Source organism: Euprymna scolopes, chromosome 23 (genome assembly GCF_053919585.1).
Source record: "Euprymna scolopes isolate OS-2025 chromosome 23, ASM5391958v1, whole genome shotgun sequence".
Classification (NCBI taxonomy): domain Eukaryota; kingdom Metazoa; phylum Mollusca; class Cephalopoda; order Sepiida; family Sepiolidae; genus Euprymna; species Euprymna scolopes.
In genome coordinates, this window is record NC_136504.1 from 59,775,926 (window position 1) to 59,801,666 (window position 25,741).

The 25,741-nt window shown below is 31.8% G+C and overlaps 1 protein-coding gene across 1 annotated transcript in view; it reads right to left on the reverse strand.

Annotated features, from left to right (window-relative positions):
- The window catches only part of LOC145245621 (uncharacterized), a 128,984-nt gene that overhangs the window by 78,045 nt on the left and 25,198 nt on the right, over positions 1-25,741 (reverse strand). The window contains exons 4-7 of the mRNA XM_080107188.1: positions 23,804-23,911; positions 14,203-14,310; positions 9,379-9,486; positions 2,898-3,005 (exon numbers count right to left, since the gene is read on the reverse strand). Coding sequence (XP_079963314.1) covers positions 2,898-3,005; positions 9,379-9,486; positions 14,203-14,310; positions 23,804-23,911 — 432 coding nt within the window. The remainder of the gene's footprint in view (positions 1-2,897; positions 3,006-9,378; positions 9,487-14,202; positions 14,311-23,803; positions 23,912-25,741) is intronic.

A 25,741-nucleotide genomic window follows, 5' to 3' on the forward strand; every position in this document is an offset into this window, starting at 1 on the left:
TATATATATATATATATATATATATATATATATATTGTTATTGTTGTTATTTTTCAAGTGATAACTACGGTTAATATTGGCGCCGCCTCGGAGCTCATTTTTTTATTTACTTAGAAAGTCGCCCTTTTTAATTTGGACGTACATAACATTTTTATTTATTTTATTATTTTTAAAACAGTAATCTACGTACACGCGTGTTTCAAGGTTTTTACCTCTCATCAGCGTAGTTTAACTGTTTCTAGGGATCGAACCTCAGACCATGTTTACCACAGTCTGGTGCCTTAACCGTTAGGCCATTATACTGTTTATTTTTATCGCTTATAAATTTAGATTTTGTTATTGTTGTTATTTTTCAAGCGATATATATATATTATACTTGTTTATTGTTATATAAACATGCTCACATCCCGCTGCTACAAATAGCCATTTGTTTCAATCAAACAACAGATATCATCAGGCAGCGACTTGACTATTCAAAAGTTCAATGAAGTTCATTGAACTTTTGAATAGTCAAGTCGCTGCCTGATGATATCTGTTGTTTGATTGAAACAAGTGGCTATTTATAGCAGCGGGATGTGAGCATGTTTATATAACAATAAACAAGTATTATCAGCTCTTTTTATTGAGCACTATCTAACAACCTCGTTGAATTCATTAGGCCATTACTTTTGAATAAAAAAACCCGAGTATATATATATATATATATATATATATATATATATATATATATATATATATATATATAAAGCTCTTTCAGTCTCTGACAGACTATGGATACCCACATAGGGGGTGCTTGCGCGTGAAGTTTTTGTGGCAAGAGGTACTCAATCTCCAACTGCACCTCTCCTGGGTCGACATTGTTAAATACGAATGGCAAGTGAAGTGTATGTACAGGACGACTGGAAATAAATGCCGAGATAAGCAGAGAGAACATGGAGCGCCTCGAATTCCCAAATGGTCACCGATCTGGTACTTACCAGGCTAAACTTCGGTGATCTGACGAGAACTGGTGTGTCCACGCGATTATATATATATATATATATATATATATATATATATATATATATATGTGTGTGTGTGTGTGTGTGTGTGTGTGTGTGGAATCAAATATCCTCTTGCTGTTATTTCCGATCATTTGGAATTTTGTCTCCTCTCCATCAAGGCCAGAGTTTTGAAGGAAATATATATATTTTTTATGATGGGATATATATATATATATATATATATATATATATATATATATATATATATATATATATATATATAAGTGAAAGTGTGTGTCTGTGTACATTTCCCTACGCAATAACTCTGTCAATTTTTAGTGTACAGACTCGAAATTTGATATACAGGGTACTGAGTTTTGGGAAAATCGATGTGATCGGGTTTCGGCCAGAAATTTGGTGATCAAGGGGTCAATGTTCAACAGTTTGACCTTTGAGAACTCTACCAAACTCCTCCAACAATTTTGGGTCTAAACACTTGACGTTTTAGATATTGGTTACTTGGACATGGATCTAATGTAATAACTTGATTTTAGCCTAAAACAATAAATATTCACATTAGGGGTCAAAGTTAAAAAAAAAATTACCGTTTTTTTTTTTTGCTCAGCATACACCTGCAAACACCCGGGCAACGCCGGGCACCCATGCTAGTATATATATATATATATATATATATATATATATATATATATATATGTGTGTGTGTGTGTGTGTGTGTGTGTGTGTGTTTATTTGTTTTTGTTAGTGATACTCTTTGAATAAATTTGATTATTTATACGAATGTGGATTTTTACCTAAATGCCATTTGGATATAATTTTTCCTTTGGCTAATTTGGTATCCCCTTAATGGGGAGCGGCATATATATTATTTTTAAAATATAATTATCCACTGACACGTGTTTCTGCGTCTACGACTCAAAGTGACTGAATCTAGCGAGATTCGAAAACGGAACCCCATGATATCACACAAATATCTAAAGAAAATGATATCAAACGATATCGCAATAAAACAAAAGCACAAGAAAACGATGTCACAGTAAAACGAGGTCAAAAGTAAACGATATCACAATAAGAAATATCTAAAGAAAACGATATTAAAATAAACGATATCGCAATAAAACAAAATAAAAAATAAACGATAGAAAACGATATCACAATAAAACAACATCAAAATAAACGATATCACAATAAAACAGCATCAAAATAAACGATATCACAATAAAACAGCATCAAAATAAACGATATCACAATAAAACAGCATTAAAATAAACGATATCACAATAAAACAGCATCAAAATAAACGATATCACAATAAAACATCAAAATAAACGATATCACAATAAAACATCATCAAAATAATCGATATCACAATAAAACAACATCAAAATAAACGATATCACAATAAAACAGCATCAAAATAAACGATATCACAATAAAACAGCATCAAAATAATCGATATCACAATAAAACAACATCAAAATAAACGATATCACAATAAAACAAAATCAAAATAATCGATATCACAATAAAACAAAATCAAAATAAACGATATCACAATAAAACAAAATAAAAAAATAAACGATAGAAAACGATATCACAATAAAACAACATCAAAATAAACGATATCACAATAAAACAGCATCAAAATAAACGATATCACAATAAAACAAAATAAAAATAAACGATATCACAATAAAACATCAAAAGTAAACGATATCACAATAAAACAACATCAAAAGTAAACGATATCACAATAAAAAATATCTAAAGAAAACAATAAACAATATGAAATAACGTGACATGTCTGAATTTTTCAAACATAGAATTGAATAAAAAAAAACATTAAAGTTAATAAGTAAAGTTAAATAATGTAGTTGAAGTTTCAACAAAACTTACGTTCGCATCTTGTTCCAGTGTAACCTGACCGACAAATGCATTTGTTTGAGAGTCCAGTTGATCGACAGATCCCACCGTTATAACAGCGGAAATACCGACAATCAGTAACTGCCAAAAAAAAAAAAAAAAAAGAAAAAAAAGACAAAAAAAACAGCAACAATGAAATAAACAAACAAAACAGAACAATTGTTTTAATATGAAAAAAAAAACATTCTTTCAATTCTATTGTCAAATCTTTTAAAGAAATATTTATATATTTCTTGTAAACAGAAAAAAGAATAACCATTATTTTTGTTTCGAATTGTAAAGACAATTATAAAAATTTGTATTATTTGGATTCATTGGATTACTGTTCTCATCTTTAGTGTGATTTTCACAACATTTCGATGTAACCTTCGATTTTCTTCAGGTGTATCTTGTCGAACTCGCAAATGTTTGTGTCGAACTCGGGAATTTGGACGGAATAACTGGACAGAGGTCCTAAATAATTCGCAATTGTACTTTTTCTCCCGTACTGAAGATTTAACCTTCAACCTTCAGGAGAATATTTTTACAATTGATTTTTTCAAGTATTCTAATAACTACGCTATCGGTCCGCAAGGACAAGTATTCAAAAAGAAAAGTGTATGTTTTGCTTGCGTTAAATAATAAATATCGCGGTTTATCAGGGATTTCAAAGGCTAAACTTCGTTTATTATTTTATTTTTAATAATTTTACATATTTATTTAGACACAAAAAAATCAAGAAATTCAAAAAATATTTTTATATATAATAGTAATATGCATACATATGTATATACATATTAATATGTATATACATATTAATATGTATATACATATTAATATGTATATACATATTAATATGTATATACATATTAATATGTATATACATACTAATATGTATATACATATTAATATGTATATACAGTACCACGCAAAAGTATTAGATACATTACATTTTTCTTCAGAACTTTAATTAGTGTTCAAGATTTTACCTAAAATTTGGTCAGTATATTCCTATTACTATTCTAACTAATATTTGGGGTAGTAATTACAAAATTAAAGTTAAGAAAGTTTATATTAAAGGAAAATTATAAATCAACTAACACAAAAGTATTGGATACATTGACTTAATATTTGGTTGCATAGCCTTTATTGCGTTTAACAGCTTCAAATCGCTTTCTATAGTTGTACACATGTTTTTTTTTTGCAAAGATATGCAGGTATTTTGCGCCATTCTTCTTTGCAGAACTGTTCTAGTTGTTGAACATTTTGTGGATTCCTCTTGTGAACATTGGTCTTCAATATTTTCCACAAATTTTCAATTGGGTTGTGGTGTCACGTGATCGACCTGAGAAAGCGAATTGCCCCTCATTGGGGAGCCGGGTATGCTAAGATAGCTTTAATAGATCCCGGGGAACGAAAGATATCCCAAAGACTTAAAGTAAGAGGTATAGATGTATATTTTAGTTCATTGTCAAAAGAATATATATATATATATTGCTTTATTGTTTGGAAGTCAGAGATATATTTTGTTATTCAAAATTGACGACAGGAAATGTTAGAACAATGGCTTGAGATCATCTGGCCTGACGAGTCAGTGCCAGCGGGTTCTGACTGACAGCCGATGACCCCTGGGGTCATGGGAATTGAATGTTGATTTTGGCCCAAGATTTCAAAATCTCGACTATAAGTCGAGCTGCACAAATATATGTTGTGAAGTAGAATAGAATTCAAGCGTCTGTTGTCCTTGTCTGCGTGAATTTTTTTTTTATTGGTTTTCAGCATACTAGATTCAATGTGACGCCTCTCGAAGTACCAGACGATACGAGCCGAGTTTTACGAAGTTTTCGAAGATCAGGGGTCCCAACGTAACTTTACCAGAGAGGGTGTTACAGTGGTCTTGAGACTGACTGGGCCAAACAAGAACGTCAATTTCGTTATTTCTAAGCCATTCTTTGGTTAGTTTAGCAGTATGCTTGGGATCATTGCCCTACTGAAACACAAAATTGCTATTATGTTTCAACAAATCAGCAGATTTCTGGAGATTTTTCTCCAAAATCTCCCTGTACATACGTCCATTCACTCTACCCATTGATGATTTCTAGTTCACTAGTACCTTTGAATGAAAAACACCCCCATAATATAATCGAACCACCGCCAAACTTTACCGTAGGAATGGTATTCTTTTTGTTATAGGCGGTGCCATTTTTACGCCATACATGTGTTGCTGTGTTTCTTCCAAAGATTTCGATTTTCGTTTCGTCTGACCAGATTACCTTGTTCCAAAATTCTTGGGGTTGTTCCCTATATGTTTTAACATAATTCAAACGTGATCTGACATGTTTAAGCTTCAATAATGGAACTTTTCTTGGGGACCTTGATACAAAACCTGCACGATTTAGAACTCTACTTATTGTATCCTCGCTCATTTTAATCCCAGCTTCTCTGAGGTCTGTTTAATTTCACCACGAGTAAAAAAAGGGGTTTTTGTACCTTTCTGCTTACCCACCTTGATTTTTTTTCGTTTAATTTTCTTGGCCGACCACATCTTGGAAGACTTGCAACAGTTCACCAGGGTTTTTAAACTTTCTAATAACGTTTCCAACTGTACTCAGTGGTAGACTAAGTTCCCTTTATATTATTCGATACCCTTTTCCTTCTTTGTGCTTATCAATGATTTTTTGACGAATGTCTATTGACAACTCTTTAGTTTTAGGCATTTTCATAAATGAACTGGTTGACTTTGAAGGAGTGAACCTAAACTGGAAGAATTTTATAAAATTATTTTAATGTAAAGCTCTCTGATTGGTCAGTCATAACTCGTTTGCATTATTGCAACACGCTAAGCAAAAGTCATTTAAATTTATTTCAGAAAAAGAATTTTTTAAAAGTGTATCCAATACTTTTGCGTTTGTTAATTCATATTTTTCCTTAAATATACACTTTCTAAACTTTAATTTTGTAATTACTACTCCAAATATAATTTAGAATAGTAATAGGAATATACTGACCAAATTTTAGGTAAAATCTTGAACCCTAATTAAAGTTCTGAAGAAAAATGTAATGTATCCAATACTTTTGCGTGGCACTGTATATATATATATATATATATATATATATATATATATATATATACACATAGTGTATCAAATTATTAACGAGTATACATTTTTTAAAATATTTAAGGAACGAGTGAAACTATAAAACTTTGAAAAAGTGCTTACAATACTATTCAGCTACGCCAGTTAAAAAATAAAAATATTTAAAGCAGTATTAGTATGGCAGAAAATAGGAATATCTGTTTATTTCAGTGTGTCAAGTTATTAACGAGGTTGATAAAAAAACACAATATACCTATAACTTGTTTGTTGAAATAATATTTAAACATTAAATGAACTAGGAAAATTCCTTAGAACACAATAACTACATAGCAATTTCTACGTTGACATGATTGGCATATGCGATTCATTTTTTTATGAATGACTTGGAAAAGACGTTGGTCCACAAAATTAGTCAAATTTGTGATTTCGTCAAAAGTTATCCCTCGAGATACCTCTTGAAGAGCATCCCACAACTCATCTTTGCTCTTAAATTGGCGTCCACTTGCATAGAGGCGTCGCTTCATGATACTCCATAGGTTCTCAATTGGATTAAAATCTGGTGAATTCGCAGGTCACTCCATCTTCCGTAGCTCAGAGAACCCCAGTTCTTGCAAATATTTTTTGCTTTTGTTTGCTGCACGCGAAGGAGTATTATTTTGCAAAAAATTATGGTTCTTATCAACGTCAACCTTTGCGTCTTCAGCCATGCTCCTTCAGAAAAACATGTAAGCATTTGACGTCATTTTTACGCCTTCTGAGACTCTCCATGGGCCAACTAAAGTATTTCCGATAATCCCAGCCCAAATCATTATCACACCACCACCTTGCTGGCGCCTTAAACGCTGATGATGATGTCGTCCATCTAGGACCCATCGCTTGCTCCATCTGGGCCATCAAGAGTGACACACACTTCATCCGTGAACAAAACTTTGGAAAAATCCCTTTTTGATGTTGTCCTCTGCCCATTTCAATCGGTTTTGTATGTGGTGTTGCTTTAACAGACTTTGGCACTTCTTTCAGAAGGCGACATCAAGTACTTTTTGAGACATTCTTCAATCCGGCTTGGTCAAAGACTTCTCGAGAATCGAGAGAGAAGGGTACCCATCCTCCAATGTGGAATGATGTCAAAATACTGGATACATAAGAAAGATGGCGGATCAGAAAATTTAAAGAAGCAGCACATATGGTAGAAAATAATATCATTAGCCGTCCTAGTATAGAATTTAACCGCATTTGGATTCCTCTAATTATAAATTCACAGGAGAAAAATGGAAAAATAGCAAAAAAAAAAAAAAAAAATGCCCAACACAAGGGAGATAATTTAACAAAAAAAACTTCTTCCCTTGGAGATGTCTCCCTTGCATTGTGTTTCAAAAAAAAAAAAAAAACGAGAATACGCGTGGAATGTCGTAAAACGTTTTATTCACTAATAAAACCTTTAAGAAATATCTTAGTGGCCCCTGAAGATTGGATTTTCTTTATGATTTACGGATACAGCCTCAAACCCACGGTTCGAACTCTTGCAATGCAGAGCTAACCCTTTTTTTCCTTAGTAGAGAAAAGGAAACGGGAATTTCACACCCGGGGAAGGTCGTAGGTTACCACGACCGGAACGTTGTGCCAATAACACCCAAGTTAAGAATAATTGTCCGAGTAACCAAAACAATACAAACATTCACATCGCATCTAAAAATTCAGAGTTGCAGATTAGAAATACTTTTTAAATTCATTATTACCAATAAAAAACGTAGCATATAGTCTTCATATAATCCAATCTTAATAATTTTATTATTATGACTTTACACAAACACTGACTGATGCATTGTATGAAAATTATATGAACATACATTTATTCATACATACCAATGAATGGACATTCAAATATTACTTTAAAATATCACGTTTTAAACATAAAGGTTTTTGAGAAAATTATAAATAGGAAACAAAAATAACGAAAGGTAACTGGCCTACCTCTGCACAAGCTTTATAAAATCGTTTCTTTTTTGTTTTGAAACTTTTTTCATATCCTATGAGAACTCGTAGAATGTTAGCAACGTTTATTTATGGATCTTTGTAATATTGTATAGCTAAAGACTAGAATGCATTTTAATACAAAAAAATATTTTAACGTTTCTTGAAGTGAGATTTGATTATTTTAGCCCTGGTCAATTGAAGAATAAAGAAATTAAATATTTACAAAAACTGTAAAAAAAAAAAAAAAAAAAATTAGAAAATAAAAATGTTATTAACCTGATGTTGAACTATTTGAACGCAGTTAAAGTGAAAAATAATATAATCAAATATTAATAAAATTAATATTTATGAAAATTGTATTTTTGCAAATTATTTGAGGTATGATATTTACGAGTTTCAATCAAATAAGACGCCATGATTGGTTCTTTTTTCTATTTTGGAGCAGAAAATGTTTCGCATCACAATTAAATTATGGCAATACATTTTCATTTTCTTTGAACAAACCATTTTTTTTTTTAATAAGAAAATATAGAATTACAAGCACATTGTAAATATTTTAATTCCGCACTTACATCGGACAATAATTAAATATTTATGAACATTGTAAATAAAACAAAAAAAAATGAATGTAAGAAAACAGTTTAATTTTCAGCTTCATTTGATTTCTTGCTCAATCGATCCTCTTTTTCTTGTGGATATCTTTTAATGGAGGACGAACCTCTGGCTTTCTACATTTTCCAACCATCTTCAGAATACGCCATGAAGTTGATCTTACACATCAGAAAGCCAGCATTTTCAAAAACTTTTTTGCTAGTTTCCAAAGGGTTATGGCGGACTTTTCTCTTGATCCTACTCATGGCTCAATGCGACGTGGGTGATTTCTTGCGAATTTTCCCTTCATGTCCGTTGCATAGTTCAGGATGTATAACATTTTTAAAAAATTATTTGGCTGTTTCTAAAGTATATATCTTATTACAAGTCCTTTGGAAATTTAAGACTTCTCAGATGAAATCAACTCCCATTTATATTTCATCTTGCATATAAAGTTAGAACGCTGAAACAAGCTGCAATTACACCGAATTGACTGCTGTTTATTTACTGTTACGCAAATTAGCTTAAAATTTTAGATATGCACACGTGTTAGTTAAAATAGAGGCAAACTAAACAGTTATGAAACTTGTAGTTTTTCAAAATATTTAAGAAGCTATGAGTGAACGTTTCTTGTTTCACGATTTGCATCACAAATTCAATGATAACAATATATTCTCATTTTCTTTAAACAGACCATTTTCAATATAAAAATATAGAATTACGAACATTTTGTAAATATTTAAATTTCGTATTTACACTATGTGTATTAACATCGAGTTAAATAATATAATTAAAGTTTTAAAACAACTCACATTGGCATCTTAGTCCAGTGTAACCACGCCGGCAATAGCATTTGTATGTGCGTCCATATGGCCTACATATTCCACCATTTAAACACCTGTCAAACTTGCAAATACGACCTGAAAAAAGAAAAAACGAATTAATTATCTCTTTTGAAAATGTATTCTTGGGATATTGCTGTGTTGTGTCCACTTTACAGATAATGAACTCTTCCACTTATAAAGACTGTGAGATTAAACCTCCTTGAGAAAGCGCACTAGTTATACACAAGTTTTACATTAGTCGGACTGGCGTATAACTACATTCTTTATTTATTGTATTTGCTTCTCTGTTTTTTATTTATATATATATATATATATATATTATGGAGGCCAGGCGCGAACGCAGACCCCACAATTTTATTATACCATCCCTATTTAAGTTAAAACATACTTATCAAAGTATTCTTATGTACATCTATATCAAAAACACTTGTAAACGTCTTTTTTTTTAATTTTTAAATTTGTTATTTCAATACTTTGTGAACCAGGCGCATACGCAGATCGCACAATTTTAATGAATCATCATTATACCAGATCAGACATACCCATTCCTGTGTCTCGATACATCTACTATCATTATATGTGATCAGTTTGCTATAATAGTCAACCATATAGGAGCCTATTCGTGACCAGACACACACGCAGACGTTCAGCTTTATATATATATATATATATATATATATATATATTAAATTGTAATTCAATGAATTTCAAAAAACTCTCATTGAAATGAAATGAAGTGGTTGAGTTTCATATCAAAGAATTTTTATTATTCTAAGCAAGACAAAGAATGTTTTAGAAAGTTTATCTCCTTAACCTATAGGGTTTCGATGTCTACCATCTCATCAGAGGAGTGAAAATATTAGCAAATAGTTATAAAGGTATGCACCCTATTTGCTAAAGTCAGTGAGACATGGAAAGTCAAAGTGAAAACATTATATTTATCAGAACTTCTGATAAATATAATGTTTTCACTTTGACTTTCCATGTCTCACTGACTTTAGCAAATAGGGTGCATACCTTTATAACTATTTGCTAATATTTTCACTCCTCTGATGAGATGGTAGACATCGAAACCCTATAGGTTAAGGAGATAAACTTTCTAAAACATTCTTTGTCTTGCTTAGAATAATAAAAATTCTTTGATATGAAACTCAACCACTTCATTTCATTTCAATGAGAGTTTTTTGAAATTCATTGAATTACAATTTAATTTATTTGCTCTATCTTGAATATCGAGCAATTCTCGTTTAGATGGGATAACTTATAGAATATTACTGCCAGTAATATTTTGTAAACCTACAATCTCACGTTTACATAACCACTGATTGCTAAATAAAAACTACTCCGAAGTATATATATATATATATATATATATATATATATATATATATATATATATATATATATCAGAAAAGCAAATATATATATCATATATATATATATATCATATATATATCATATATATATATCATATATATATATATATACTTAAATCATATATATATCATATATATATATATTTAAATCATATATATATCATATATATATATTTAAATCATATATATATCATATATATCATATATATATATTTAAATCATATATATATATCATATATATCATATATATATATATATTTAAATCATATATATATATATCATATATATATTTAAATCATTTATATATCATATACATATTTAAATCATATATATATCATATATATATATTTAAATCATATATATATATATCATATATATATTTAAATCATATATATATATTTAAACCATATATATATATATATATATATATATATATATCATATATATATATTTAAATCATATATATATCATATCATATATATGATTTAAATAGCTAAAAGATATGATTCGTGCGCCACCACCTTGAATCGAAACGAAAACGTTTAGCTTATGATTTACTTGTTCCATTGATGTTAATGCCTGAGCTATGAAGACATGCTTGCGGTAAGGCTAAAAATTAAAACATGAGTCAATAGCTGTTACGTTACGCATTCATATTCGTAATGACGGCTTTCGGCCTTCTCCTGACAAATTCTATTTTTTAATTTTTATACTTTTTCACTGATTTTCCCTGATTAAAACATAAATGTAAAGTTTCGTATGAGTTCGAATACCCTTATATTAAGTTTAATGCATGTAGACAAAAACTGACAGAGGAGTTTGATAGGCAACATTTTTTAAACAAATATATGTACGCATACATAACTATATATATAGAAAGAGGTTTGTGTTTACTATAACCGTTTTACGAAAATATTATACAAGTATAAATCTTGTATAATATCTGCATGAATATAATTACACGTAATAGTTAACTAAAGATGATCATCCCATAAGAAAACCGAAAAAAACTAATATAGAATTACTTAAAATGAATGTTTAAAATAATATGCAAATTAGCTAGATCTCTTGCAAATAAATACAATTCCACGACCCATATATAACAATGTTGTATTTTAATTTTTAATAAATAGAAAAGAGGGGGGTTTAATATGAATATGAATACACACACAGAAAAATGTCATATATATATATATATATATATATATATATATATATATATATATATATATATTAGTTTCACTAAATACCGAGTTGTGCTTTTCTTTCGGACACTTATGGAGCCATAACAGATATAAAGTTGAAAATCATATGTATAATACATACTGTGTATCGTTTGCCAATATCCAATAACGTATAAATCGACAAAAGAAAACATTTTTTTAAATTTTCATTATGTCTATAATGTTGCTTATTTCGAAAAAAGTATTATTTTGTTAATGGTGTCTGAAAGTTTTTTTGTTTTTTTTATATTTACATTGATGTTGTATATACCCATGGCGTTGTGTCAAGTGAAATATAAGCACGAGGAACGCATCAAAAGTAAGCCTCCTATTTTTTTCCGGCCGAATAGATCAGAGGTAATTACAAATTGCATTGTTATGCTGACTGAAATTTTTGGATTTTTAAAAACACTTTGTGCATGTATATGTTTATAGATGTTCACTGTGAACAATTTTTTTTTTAAATCAAAAACGGTATAGTTTGATATTATAAAGTGTAACTACATACTTTGATTTCATTATGCAAACATTGATGGTGGAAATTTTGCAAATAAAAATCGCGCTATGAAGTATTAAAAAAGTGAAAAAAAAAAAAACATTATCGCAAAAATGTAATAAAAAAAATAGAGACACTTTTCCCAAACGGATAACATTGTTACAGAAGATATTCAATTCAATTTGCTATTTGCTTTTTGTACAATAATTATTCAGATTATTATTCCAAATAAATTAGCCAAGCTAAAGCCGTCTGTTCTTTCGTTTAATATTCAAAGTAAGCTAAAATTGTCCGCATTATTTTTTACGAAATAGTTATTAAAAATTAGTCAAGCTGACTTGTCCATCCTCTTTTACAAAATTGATATTCAAAATGAGCCAAGCTAAAATTGTCTGTCTTTTCTTTTAGAAAATATGTATTCAAAGTAAACTATAGTAAAATTGTCTGTCCTGTTCTTTAACAAAATATATATTAAAAATTAACCAACCTAAAGTTGTCTGTCTTTTTTTTTTTACAAAAAAGATATTAAAAATTAGCTAAGCTAAAGTTCTTAGTACTTTCTATGAAAATAGATATTCAAAACTAGCCAAGCTAAAGTTGTCATCAACTTCCTTTATAAATTAGATATTCAAAGTAAGTCAAGCGAAAGTTGTTCGTACTTTTGTTTAGAAAAGAGATATTGAAAGTTAGCCATCGTAAAATTGTTCGCCCTTTTCCTTTACAAAAAGATATTAAAAATGAGTTATCCGCTTTTTTTTCTACAAGATAGATATTCAAAATTAGTTTAGCTAAAGTTGTCCGTTCGTTTTCTTTTATAAACTAGATATTTGAATTTAGCCACGTTAAAGTTATCCGTCTTTTCTTTTACAAAATAGATATCAAAAGTTAGCAAAGCTAAAATTCTCCGTCTTGTTGTTTCAAAACAGATTTTTTGCCAAACTAAAACTGTCCGTCGTCTCATATGCAAAAGAGATATTCAAAGTTAGCCAAGCTAAAGTTGTCGGTCCTATTTTTTGATAAAATGGATATTTAAATTTTACCAACTTAAAGTTGTCTATCTTTTACAAAATAGATATTCAACGTCAGTTAGTCTAAAGTTGTCCCATGTTTTCTCAAAATGGCTATATTAGATTTGTCCACACTGTCTTTTATAAAATAGTAAAACTTATTCAAGCAGAATTGCCTGTCTCTTCTCTTACAAAATATATAATCAGTATTAGTAAAACTCCAATTTTTGGCGGCAGTATACTTTTTAATTGGTATTTGATTAATATAACGCAGTTCAATTAAAGAATATTTAAAGTAAACATTTATGAAAATTGTATGCATGCAAGATTTGTAATTGATTTAAATTTAGTTTTCGATAAAATAAGATATGATTTATCGTTACTTTGGTTTTATTAGTATTTTATTAGTGTGTGTGTGTCTCATTAGATCCCAAAATAAAATAGTTGTTACATATTTTCATTACATTTGGAGAAAACGTAGTCCTCTATATCCTAAGAAAATAGCAAATAAAATCATTTTAAACATTTTACATTATGTATTAAAATAGAGTGCATTAGCTCTTTCAGCTATAATTAAAACATGCACAATATTACAAAATAAAAAAAAGCTAGCAAATAGCATCACAACTAGGCATGCCTGTATTATTCATTTTTTCAAAGAAGTAACTTGGTATTTCAGCAATACTTACTTTGGCACCTGTGGCCAATGAAACTCGGCCGACAAACACACTTGTAGGAACCTAAAAATCGCTTACACACGCCACCATTATAACAACGGAAAAACCTGCAATCCATACCTAAAAAAAAAAAAAAAATGAAACATAAACGCTGCTTAATATTTAAAAGAGGTTCATTAATTTAAATCTTTTTGAATAGGAAAAGTATAACTACTGAAATCAGCAGGGAACAACAACTGGTATTCTTAAAGTGAACTAAAGGCCTGGTCATTTATCCGTGACGTTGGCTGATGTCACAAATAGTTGCCATTTTTTAATAGTCACCCCTCATTCTACATTGTTTTAACCATTTTTATTTAAAAAATACCTCTTTCTTAAAAATTTATCAAAAATATAAAATAAAAATAATGCCTTGTTTCAAATTATAAAATTAACAATAAGAACGGAGATAAAATTACACGTACTTTTTATCCCAAATCTAAATACTATTTGAGAGATCGGATTATCCAAACTTGTATAATACGTCTTCTAACCAACATTTCATAATCATCTGTAATTTAACCACAATTTTAACTTAAATTACTATTGGTAGATCTATTACGCATGACTTTTGAGGATGTTGCATATAATAGGTCGACCAATCCCGCGTTTACTCGCGTATTATTTTATCTTAAATGCAGGATATTTATTTAAGAACCCTGTTTCTTGTCAATATATCAAAAATAAAACATGTTTTTTTCCAATCATAAAGACTATTTAGTAGTTGTAAATCTTCGAAAGGCCTGGTAGACTATACGTAACCTCACACATTGAATATAACGAAGAAAATATAAGTGTTGTTTTAATATTTGAAAGAGATTCTTTAATTAATATTATGAAATGGAGGTCATATTCGCAAGCTCTGTCCCAGTCAGTCACCGTGTCTATATATATATATATATATATATATATATATATATATATATATATATAGAGAGAGAGAGAGAGAGAGGGAGAGGGAGAGAGAGAGAGAGAGAAAGAAAGAGAGAGAATTGTGGATGTCAAGTCAATGTACTTAAAGAAATAAACGTTAAGATGGTTAACATCTTAAAATTTGGAATATGCTATGTAGTTACATCGTGCTTCATAAATTAAAGAATCGATATAAATAAGGGGTGAAATATAATTGAATAAACATATTCCCCCATCTCTCTCTCTCTCTCTCTCTCTCTCTCTCTCTCTCTATATATATATATATATATATATATATATATATATATATATATATATATATCCGACTTCGGGTACCCGTTGCAAGCTTAATAACCTATAGCGGTCACAGTTCACTGAGTTTAATAAGACTCGAAGTTCCTCCAATCGGACAATTCCAGTTGATGATCGCCTTTAAGGTCGAAATGATCGCTCATCAACGTTGTGTTGACGCTGTGTAAAGGATCGCTCATCCACGTTGCCGGTTGCTGTGCACCTCTGCTGTATAAAGGATCGATCATCCGCATTGTCGGGTTGCTACTGTTAAAATGATTACTGTAGAAGAAACTTCATCAAACCAACATTCTAAAAGAAAGAAAACGTCAACAAGTTTGTCTGTGCCAAGATATATGTATTGTACGGATAGTTAACAATGAATTTGACACTTTGTGCAAAGTTTGTTTATGAAAAGAAAAACAATAAAAAAAAATGCACAAAAAAAAACTAATTAAGGGTTTCCTTCTTCCCCTCTTTTTTCGCACTTCATAGATAACAGTATGGCCAAACCTTAGCAGCAATTGTACTACTAGTTGTTTTAGCAGGGAGGAGAAATTTTCCTTTCTCTCACTAACTCTCCCAGTAACTGACGTTGAGATACTTCGATTTGATTATTCGTCGTTACAACAGCAAATAAAGAAATTTCTTTTGCATAAATCGCGGGTATCTTATCTCTTCTTTTTTCTGCTCTAATCCCTTCTCTTGTTCATTAGACTTTTTTTTTTTTTACATTTTCTTCATTTGAAGATTGTAATGCTAGGTATGCGGCAGCCAAACCAACTGTCAACATTGCCCTTCTTTTTATTGAAACGAACCGAGAGCTCTTTTTAGTATCCTCGTTGTTCCCTTAAGTGCAATTGTCTGGATTTCTTTTGCACTTGGTTCACCAGGAATATTAGTTAGGTAGGACTTCAAGTTCTTCTTTATAAGTCCTGTGGCACCTATAATAACTGGCATGAGTGATATCTCTATAACATTCCAGTTTATTTTCATACCATACATGAGACCTTGATATTTGGTCTGTTTCTTCCTTTTGTTAGAATTGTGGAGTTTCGGGCTCCTGAAATTTTTTTTCTAGAAGGGCTGAACACATGGTCGACTTCTCCTTCCGACTAGTCTACTTTTTACTCTCTACTCTTTTTTCAAGAGTGTCTACTCTCTACCAACTGATTATGTACTCCTCTGCATTGCTAAAAATCACCCGTACTGCTCTTTTTATATAGATGTTAGTGGATGGGGCTGTAAGATGCAATTTTCTTCGATAACTAATCAAAGCTAGCCACGATATTACTCATTTCTTGCCTTTGCCATAGGTCCCAATCTTTCATTCCCACCGCAACAACGATAAAAGGATTACCAAAAGTCAATCGATGTAGTCAATCCGGGTGATATGTTATTAACATTGCCATTCGCACCTTCCCGGGCGCTTAATCAAATACCAAACAATTATATTATCTTATAGATCCTATAGGAACCCAAGCAATAGATGTGTCAGAAATTTCGTGAAAAATATTGAATAATTCCACTCCCTGTCTTTCGAAGCTTATAACTACTCGAAAAATGTAATTCAAGCCCTAATTTTTTTTCAATTAAAGGATCAAGGGCCAAGGTTTCATTAAAAAACAAACAAACAAAAAACAAAAAAAAAAACACGTGTTTTTTTTTTTTTTAAAAGGTTTTAAACTTCGGACTTTACAGGTAAATTTCTAAAAAACACTACTTTTTTTGTTTTAAATTTGAATATATTATTTATTGATATTTTATCTTCAATTTGTGATATATAAAACTTTGGTAAGTAAATTAATTATTTACTTTTTAATAGATATTTGAAAATGGGGGGGCATGAATTAAAAAAAAACGTTTGTCTAAAATATTATATTCGGTTTATTGGAAAGAGCATAAAATTTCACATTGACCTTGAAAATATCGTAAAAATAGAATCAATAGAAAAATTTTGATAGATTTTTAAAGTTTAAAAATTGAAAAATACTGAACTCGTAACATTCAATTAATTTCATTACTGTTTTTGAAAAAAATATTTCTATTACTTTTTATACAACTTTAATAGTTTATTTTGGGAGTATAATCCATAAAGAAAATAAACAACCCACTTTAAAAAGAGAAATTACGAGTTTTTTTTATATTTTATTCGCAGTTTCGTGTTAGGAGTGTCAAAAATTCCTACAAAGATTCTGATACACATACCCAAGCAAAGCAATTATAATTTATTTAATCGATTATTATTTTTTTTAATATGGAAAAAAAAAAAAAAATGAAAAAGTGGACTTTTGTGTCAAATTCTTAGCTGAATAAGGTTCGGTCTGCCATTGCTACACTTGGTCGACCATGTCACATTCGCTCCTCATTAATTTGCATCTTGTATTTGTATCGCAAAGTACGTTGCTAAACCTCTCGTCAACCTCCTGTTTCTATGCTGAAATAAGAACACTGTTCATGTAATCACAGTCTACTCATGCAATTGTTCCAAAATCTCTGTGTTCTGTATCAAACTTTTTAAAATAACATTACTAAGCACATGCAATTGTTCCCAAGTCTTCGTGCTCAACAGTGAGCACATAAACATTAATATCTTCGTTAAGAAAAAAGAAGGGAGGCTACTTTGACAATTGTAAGAGTTATGTCTCTTACAATTGTCAAAGTAGCCTCCCTTGATAATTTCTTTCGTTCTCTTTCCTTCCTTTTTTCTTTCTTTTTGTTACAATTAATGTTTTCGCGTATTTCTTTTTTTTCTTCAGATACAATTTTAATTGAGATTTAATTATTAATTATTCTTTTGATCTCTTATTAGTATTATAACCTTGATTATTACCTATTAAATTTTTTTTCGTTTGATTTTTCTGGAAAAAATACGTTTTGTCTCAATAAAAAAAATTCTAGTAATTATAATTCTTTGATACTTCCTTTTCTGTTAGTTTCCCCAAAGATAAAACATTTCCGCTTATTATCCTGATGTCCCCAGTTGATCTTTGATTGGAACTGGCTCCCAACCTTTTGTCGCCGTACTTTTCGCTGACGCCGGGCATAATCCACTAGTCAACCTTTTAACTGTCGGTTTGCTCATATTCACCCGTTTTCATCCATTACACACCCTTTTATTTTCTCTCTCTCTTCCACACACCACCACAATTATCATTATAACAATCAACACCGTTCCTGTCTCTGATATATCCCCAATAAGCATTACTGTTGGAGCGACGGTTGGGGTTCTTTCTTGAGCAAGTGCCTCAGTCGAAATTGTAATTCTTCCAATTTTACAGCTTCCACCCCTTCCAGTAAGGCAGATAATTTTCGTTTCGATTTCGTAAAAAGATTTCTTACTATATGATTCCAAAGAACGGAGAGATTACTCAAGTTGGCGTTCATCAATCCAATATCACAACAAATCTGTCTTCTGATTGATACCAGGAGGGCAAGGCAATGACTTTCCCAAAGGCTCCACACGCTTTTTTGTAAATTCTGCTATTGTCTAAAGAGAGTTTATCCTTCTGCTACCAGTAGGTTTATCTTCGCATACCTTGGACAGTTGTAACTCCTTCTGGGTAGTAATTTGCCCAGGCGCCATCTGATATTCGCGCTGCCATAGGTAGCCACCTGGTCGTGACCATCTCTATCTAGTATAACCCAACGACCCCCTCTTTATTTCCTTGGAACAATTTTAGTACGCACCTGCGGTCACCTGTCACATTGGACTTCCTAAAAAACAGACTCCCAGGATGCTAAACCGGTATTTATCAGCATCCTGCTCGGTGAGTAGCATAAACCTGTCTCGGGCCATGTTAAAGGCCAGATATTCGGTCTCAGCTTTATAATGTGCAATCACCTCGAAGTTCAGTTTAACTTGCGGGTAGGGAATTGGCAAAATCATGAGCTGGTAAACCTCGTACTGACTATTCCGACAGGGGTCCTGACACAATTACAAACACTTTCTTCCCTTTCAACAGGGTACCACACCCTAAGGTATTGTAATTCTTCCGCGGCTTTTACTCCGTATTTACCGGGAATCAAAGACGAGATATTAACTTCCGCTGTATATCTATGAGTACTTCCTTCAACGCCTCTGGGTTTATTACACCGAAAGCCAACTATGCCTAGGGCCAACACATCTAACCACACACTTACATGCTCAGTCAAAATGATAAGAAAATGTACAGTCTGGTATAACTGCCTTAACATATTAATAACTGAAAATATCTCGGTAAAAATATTTCTCTCCTGTTTATTTCTAACTGTACTCTTTTTGTTATATTTATCAATTCTTTTTGAAACACTCGCAACCGGTTAATCGTTCAGTTTATGCCATCCAAGTTTTCAGTTACATTTCTCATGATATTCAAAATAAGAACCCAATCATCTGAGCTAATATCTACTGTCCCCTCTCCACTCTTCGTAGTCTTTCTCTGATCAGTTCCACATCTACTTCGGCGATCACACCAAATAACATCCCCGAAGACCTTACCTACTATAGGTAACCCTGCTCTTTTAGGCTTTGGCCTTAGCCAATCTAGCTATCTCAAATATGGCGCTATATTCTTCCAATGAGATTTTAATAATCTGGCTTCGGTCTCGAGGGCAATCAATATTCGAGAGTACTCTTCTACCCTCTATATTCGTTAGATATCTGCTGCTGCGCCTCCTCAAAATTATCATTACATTGCTGGATTTCTTAAAGATCGTACATTTCCCGATTCTCATCGCCTCTAACATCCACCACAGCTCTAATTGCCCTCCACAACACCGTATCTGCAACGACACGGAAGTGGTTCCTCATTTTACTCTCCGTTTCATAAGCTTCTTAATCCTTCTGTTCTATTTAATTTTACCTTCTTCCCAAGGTAGGTAGTTTCAATGCTTAAAAGTTCCCTTTATCCTTTTAAAATGTCTTCTTTTTCAAACTTTCGTTTTAAAATAATACTGTGACTACTTTCACGCTGCTTGAGCGCTAGAAAGGACATTCTAAAGAAGTTTAAAGTCTTAAAATTTACTTTTACCTAATATAGTATTTCACTCCCTTATAAGCTTCTTTCTTATTAAGATTATTAATTTTACCCATTTTTGGCGAGAGGCAGCTCTGGCCCACACCACCGCCACCAACAGTACGGACACATAGAGACCCTCTATGCGCACGCGTCGCCGACAACAGGGCAGCATATGTCCGGCTCCTACACTCGTCTCCTACTTCTCTCTTACTCAAACATCACTCCTAACTCCGTACACTTCTTTCATCAGATATTCCTGGGTCCGGCAACAGATCTTCTCTGCCTAACACCTGTTTTGCTTCTAGATCAGCTTACGGGGTCTTAGCCACATTTCCGTGATCATCTCTTCATTCTTCCTCTGTTCAACACCCAAGTCTTCATTTAACAAGGGTCGCCCTGCCTCTTATTTCTTGAGCGACTCTGTCTCGTTTCCTGAGACCTCACCACCGGACGAGCTGCTGGATACCTTATGATTCATTTTTTCAATCTCAATCTCAGATCTGAAGCGTCTGTACACAACCTAGTCTGGTGACCACATCGTCAACACTTCTGACAGTTCGATCCTACATTTCAGGGGTTTCCCCTTCATCGGGTCGGACAATCCCTCGCCCAATGTTCCTTATGATGGCAAGTGAAACAGACTGGTCCCAGTTAACCTGGGACGGGCTTATAGAATCCATATCGAAGGACTCACGCCTCTCTTCCGAGGTCAACTTCTTTCTCCCAGTTCTCCTACAGATTCTCCTTACAACGGGGCGTTACTCCAGAGCCCAGTTTGAATTTTAATCCCCCCTCATCTTTTGCCCTTCATCGGCGGTAGCTCCTAGCACCAGGGACTCCCTTATACGGCCCTACATAGCGTACTCGCTTTAGCCAAGTACAGAGCTTGCCTTAATGTTATCGGGTTTCCTTTCAAGACCTCTACCCAATGTCGCAGTCAGAGAGGACCTCAATACAACCATTAATGACGCCCTCGTCCTGATCGGCACTCCCGGAAAAGCACGTTCAACCAATCCTGCAATTCGTTCCCCTAACTTCACAATTTATTCTACCTCTCTTTGTCTTGACTGGAACTCCTTACTGCGTCAATCGCGGTACACTCTTTGGCTAATGCTGACTCCAGGCTAACCCAAGACAAGTCTGGGTCTTCCTGATACTTTTTCCCTATAAATTAGAAAACAGGTTCCTTCGCAACCTCATAGGTAAACAGGATCATTTCTGGACCTTATAGCCATCTGATGTTTGTATCGTCTACAGCCAGTTGTTAAATTCACTCGTATTTCCCTCGAAACTGGAGAGGGTTACACTTCCCAACAGCGTCCAAAACCCCCAGATACTCTCGGAGCTCTCACGCCTTCATCTATTCGCGTGCCATCTTTCTTTTTGTTGATACAACTGAGTCAGTTTCATTCATATTCTCTTTAAATATGTTTGTCTTTCCTATTTTTTGTTCTTAACACACCCATCATCAGCCACTACTCACACAACCAACCAAGCATGACAAGGACTCCCGCCGACAAACCGACAATTCAAAAGGTTCACTAAGATAAAAGGCTACTTACCTAATTCCTCGGCACGTAGTCGACTCTTCGAATTCAAAAACTAATTATAAAGTGGTGACCCCTAGAGTCGAATCCTGGATCAACGGCACCAAATATAAACTTTTCTGGAAGTCACACCCACAAGGACTGCTCCAATCAGTCACAGAGTCTTATATATATATATATATATATATATATATATATATATATATATATATATATATATATATATATACTCGGGTACGCGTTGCAACCTTTATGACCTCTTGCAGTCACACGTCGTTGAGTCTAATAAGACCCAAAGTCCTTACAGCCTGCTAATTCCAGTTGATGATACTCTTTATGGCTAGCATGATCGCTCATCCATGTTGCGTTGGTACCGCGTCTCAAGGGTCGCTTATCCACGTTGTCGATTATGCGCGCCTCTGCTGTATAATGGATCGCTTATCCACGTTGCAGGTTGCTGCTGTTCAAAGTTTACTATGGAAGAAACTTGATGAAACGAACATTCCAAAGAAAATAATAAGTCAATAAACCTGTCTGTATCAAGATATATATATATATATATATATATATATATATATATATATATATATATATATATATATATATATATATATATACATACATACACACTTCATTTAATCACATAAATTAATATACGAAAGTATAAATTTATGCGTAAACCTTAAGTATTTACTTCAACAGTGCTCAATGCGTAGGTAGAGCTAGGTAGTAAGTTATAAAATATATATGGCGATTAAGCTACACAGAATATTCCGCGTTTCATCCACGCTAGGATTCATCAGGCTTACGCGAGAATTACGCACCTTCTATTGAGTTTTTAGTTAGCCAATCAGCTTTCTAGTTTCCACCGCACCCTTCCTAATCAGTCAATGTTAAAAAAGCAAAAGTCAGCCCGTGTAGCCAACCCAAGCGACATGTTGTCAACGCCACCATTAGCACCCTCCTGTGCGCTTACTCGAAGACAAAACAAGATTTTTTTGTTTAGCTTTCAAGAATTGTTAGCAAAATATGTGAATGTTTTGTAAACGTTTATACAGTTTATATGTTAATTTTTTTTTCAAGAAAGGCTACAATATGTTTATTTTTAGTTTTTATGTTTTTATTATTTTGCTTCAAGAAAAGTTGTTATATTTCTTTTTTTTTAAACTAAATAAAAAATTTAGTTTTTTTCCTTGCATACAAAATGCAAACACAACAAATTAAAACATAACAAAAAAAAAAAACTACCTTTAGTTTAATCATTATCTTAATGATTTTTTTTAACTTTCAGGAATTGCTACCGAAATATGTGAATGTTTTCTTAAAAGTTTATACTGTTTATGTTTTATTGTAAATTATTTTTCAAGCTAAATGATTTGTAAAATAAAAAGTAAAAATACTTCATACTTAAATACTTTTACTTTTTCGACTTTTTTCTTATGTTTAAATATTTGATCAGCACTCGGCTTGTTCCAGCGGTTCTCGTCAACTGCCGGCCGAGCCAACGTTACGAAAATACGGGTACCCCCCCCAAAAAAAAAAAACCCATATCAGTACAGCATTTTCTTTTTTATAGACAAACATATTTTTTCAATAAGAAAATATAAAATTGCTAACATTTTGAAAATATTTTAATTCCATATCACATTGGGTGTATCGTCTTCCTTCAATATAAGTGAACAAAACAAAAATAATACACATATTAAAATACAAAAAAATTAATAAAACAGCAACACAACGACTTATGCTTGTTTTATTCAGCGTTCAAAAGGATTTGATTAAATATGAGTCACACTAAGTAGTTGAAGTTTCAAAACAACTTACGTTGGCATCTTAGTCCAGTGTAACCTCGTCGACAATAGCATTTGTATGTGCGTCCATATGGTCTGCATATTCCACCATTTAAACACCTGGCAAACTTGCAAACAGTATCTGAACGAAATGAACAACATTGTTTTTTGAAAAGTCATACTTATAATGCAAAGTCGCAAACTATATATATATATATATTATATTATCAAAGAATATATCTTTAACAAAGCAAAACTTATCAAAATAAGAATAGCTCAACAATATTAAGGGGAGCAAATGTATATATTAAATTAAAGATGAGGAATAAAAGTTATGGATAACATTACTACATCATCATAAAATAAGGTAACTTAAAAGGGGAAAATTAAGAAAAAAGAAAAGAAGTCATGGCATTTCGACGCTAAATGCTTCTCACCGCGAGTGGAGAATGGCCAGATTATACAAAATGATATTACAGATAAAAACTGAGTTTAAGATATGAAATGAGAATGAATGAATAGGATAATATGAAAAATATAATTAAGAAATATTAAAAGTAGGTACACTGGCCATTCTTCTAAGAAACATTTAGATTCGAAATGCCATGACTTAAAGATGTTTCTTTTTTTCTTAATTTTCGCTTTTTAATTTTCCTTATTGTTCTGATGAGATGTTATATGTAACTTTTATACCTTATTTATCATTGAATATATATATATATATATATATATATATATATATATATATATATATATATATAATTACGTCATTTACTCACATAAAATTAATATATGAAAGTATAAATTCATGCGTAAACTTTAAGTATTTACTTCAAAAGTGCTCAATACATAGGTAGGGGTAGTTAGTAAGTTATAAAATATATATGGGATTAAGCTACACTGAATATTCCGCGTTTCATCCACTCTAGGACTCTTCAGGCTGAAGAGTCCTAGAGTGGATGAAACGCGGAATATCAGTGTAGCTTAATCGCCATATATATATATATATATATATATATATATATATATATATATATATATATATATATATATATATTAGTGTTGGACCGATTAATCGGAATCCGGAATCGAAAAAATCGGTAGTTTTCGGGGTATCGGAATCGGTATTGGAATCGGAAAAATTTGTGCCTAATTTCCGATTCCAAAACCGATTCTTTTAATATTTTATTATGTTAATTTTTCATTGCTGATACCGTTGATAAATATTTATTACTTTTAAACTATTAGTAAAACTAACCTCTATCGATCATGATAACATTAAAAGAAGATCTAAATTTATTTTATCTGCATAAAATAAACAAAATAAAACTTGAAACTTTGCGAAAATTCGCTAGATAACCTTTAGAAGAATGCAGTTTATTTTTAAGGTATTGAAAAAATTTTTTAAATTTAAAGAAATATTTTATCAAGAAAAATAATATCAAACATTATTGCTAATTAAATCAAAAGTAGAATATAATAGTGTTGGATTTTGTCCGGTTAGGTTTTGGTTCGCTCCCTTACTCGGCATTGGCAAATATGAGAAGGAATGGCGAAAAAAAAGCAATTAATTTTGTTTTATATTTTTGTAGGGAAATCGCTTTCAACTTTCATTTCATTTTTTTTATTGGTTTAAGTGAATGTTTTAGAGGTCACTTGTCCATCCCCTTATCAAACGGTTTAAAACGGTCAAGTATTTTTTTCGCACCTAGTTGCCAAATGTTTACAGGCCGCTTCCCAGGGAGTTCACAGTTTAATGTTAGAAGATTTCAAACGGCTGGGCGAGTTTTATTTTATTTTCTTGGAGCCACTTTGTCTGACACCGTCTGTTTTTTATGGTATCATTCTCGGGGTTTCGCAAACGTTAAAAATATACTACTTCAGTTGAAGTTCTCAGAAATCAAGGGGCCCACGACCTGGGGCTAACACTTGAACTCTATATGAGATGCATAGATATTCGAATGTTCCACTT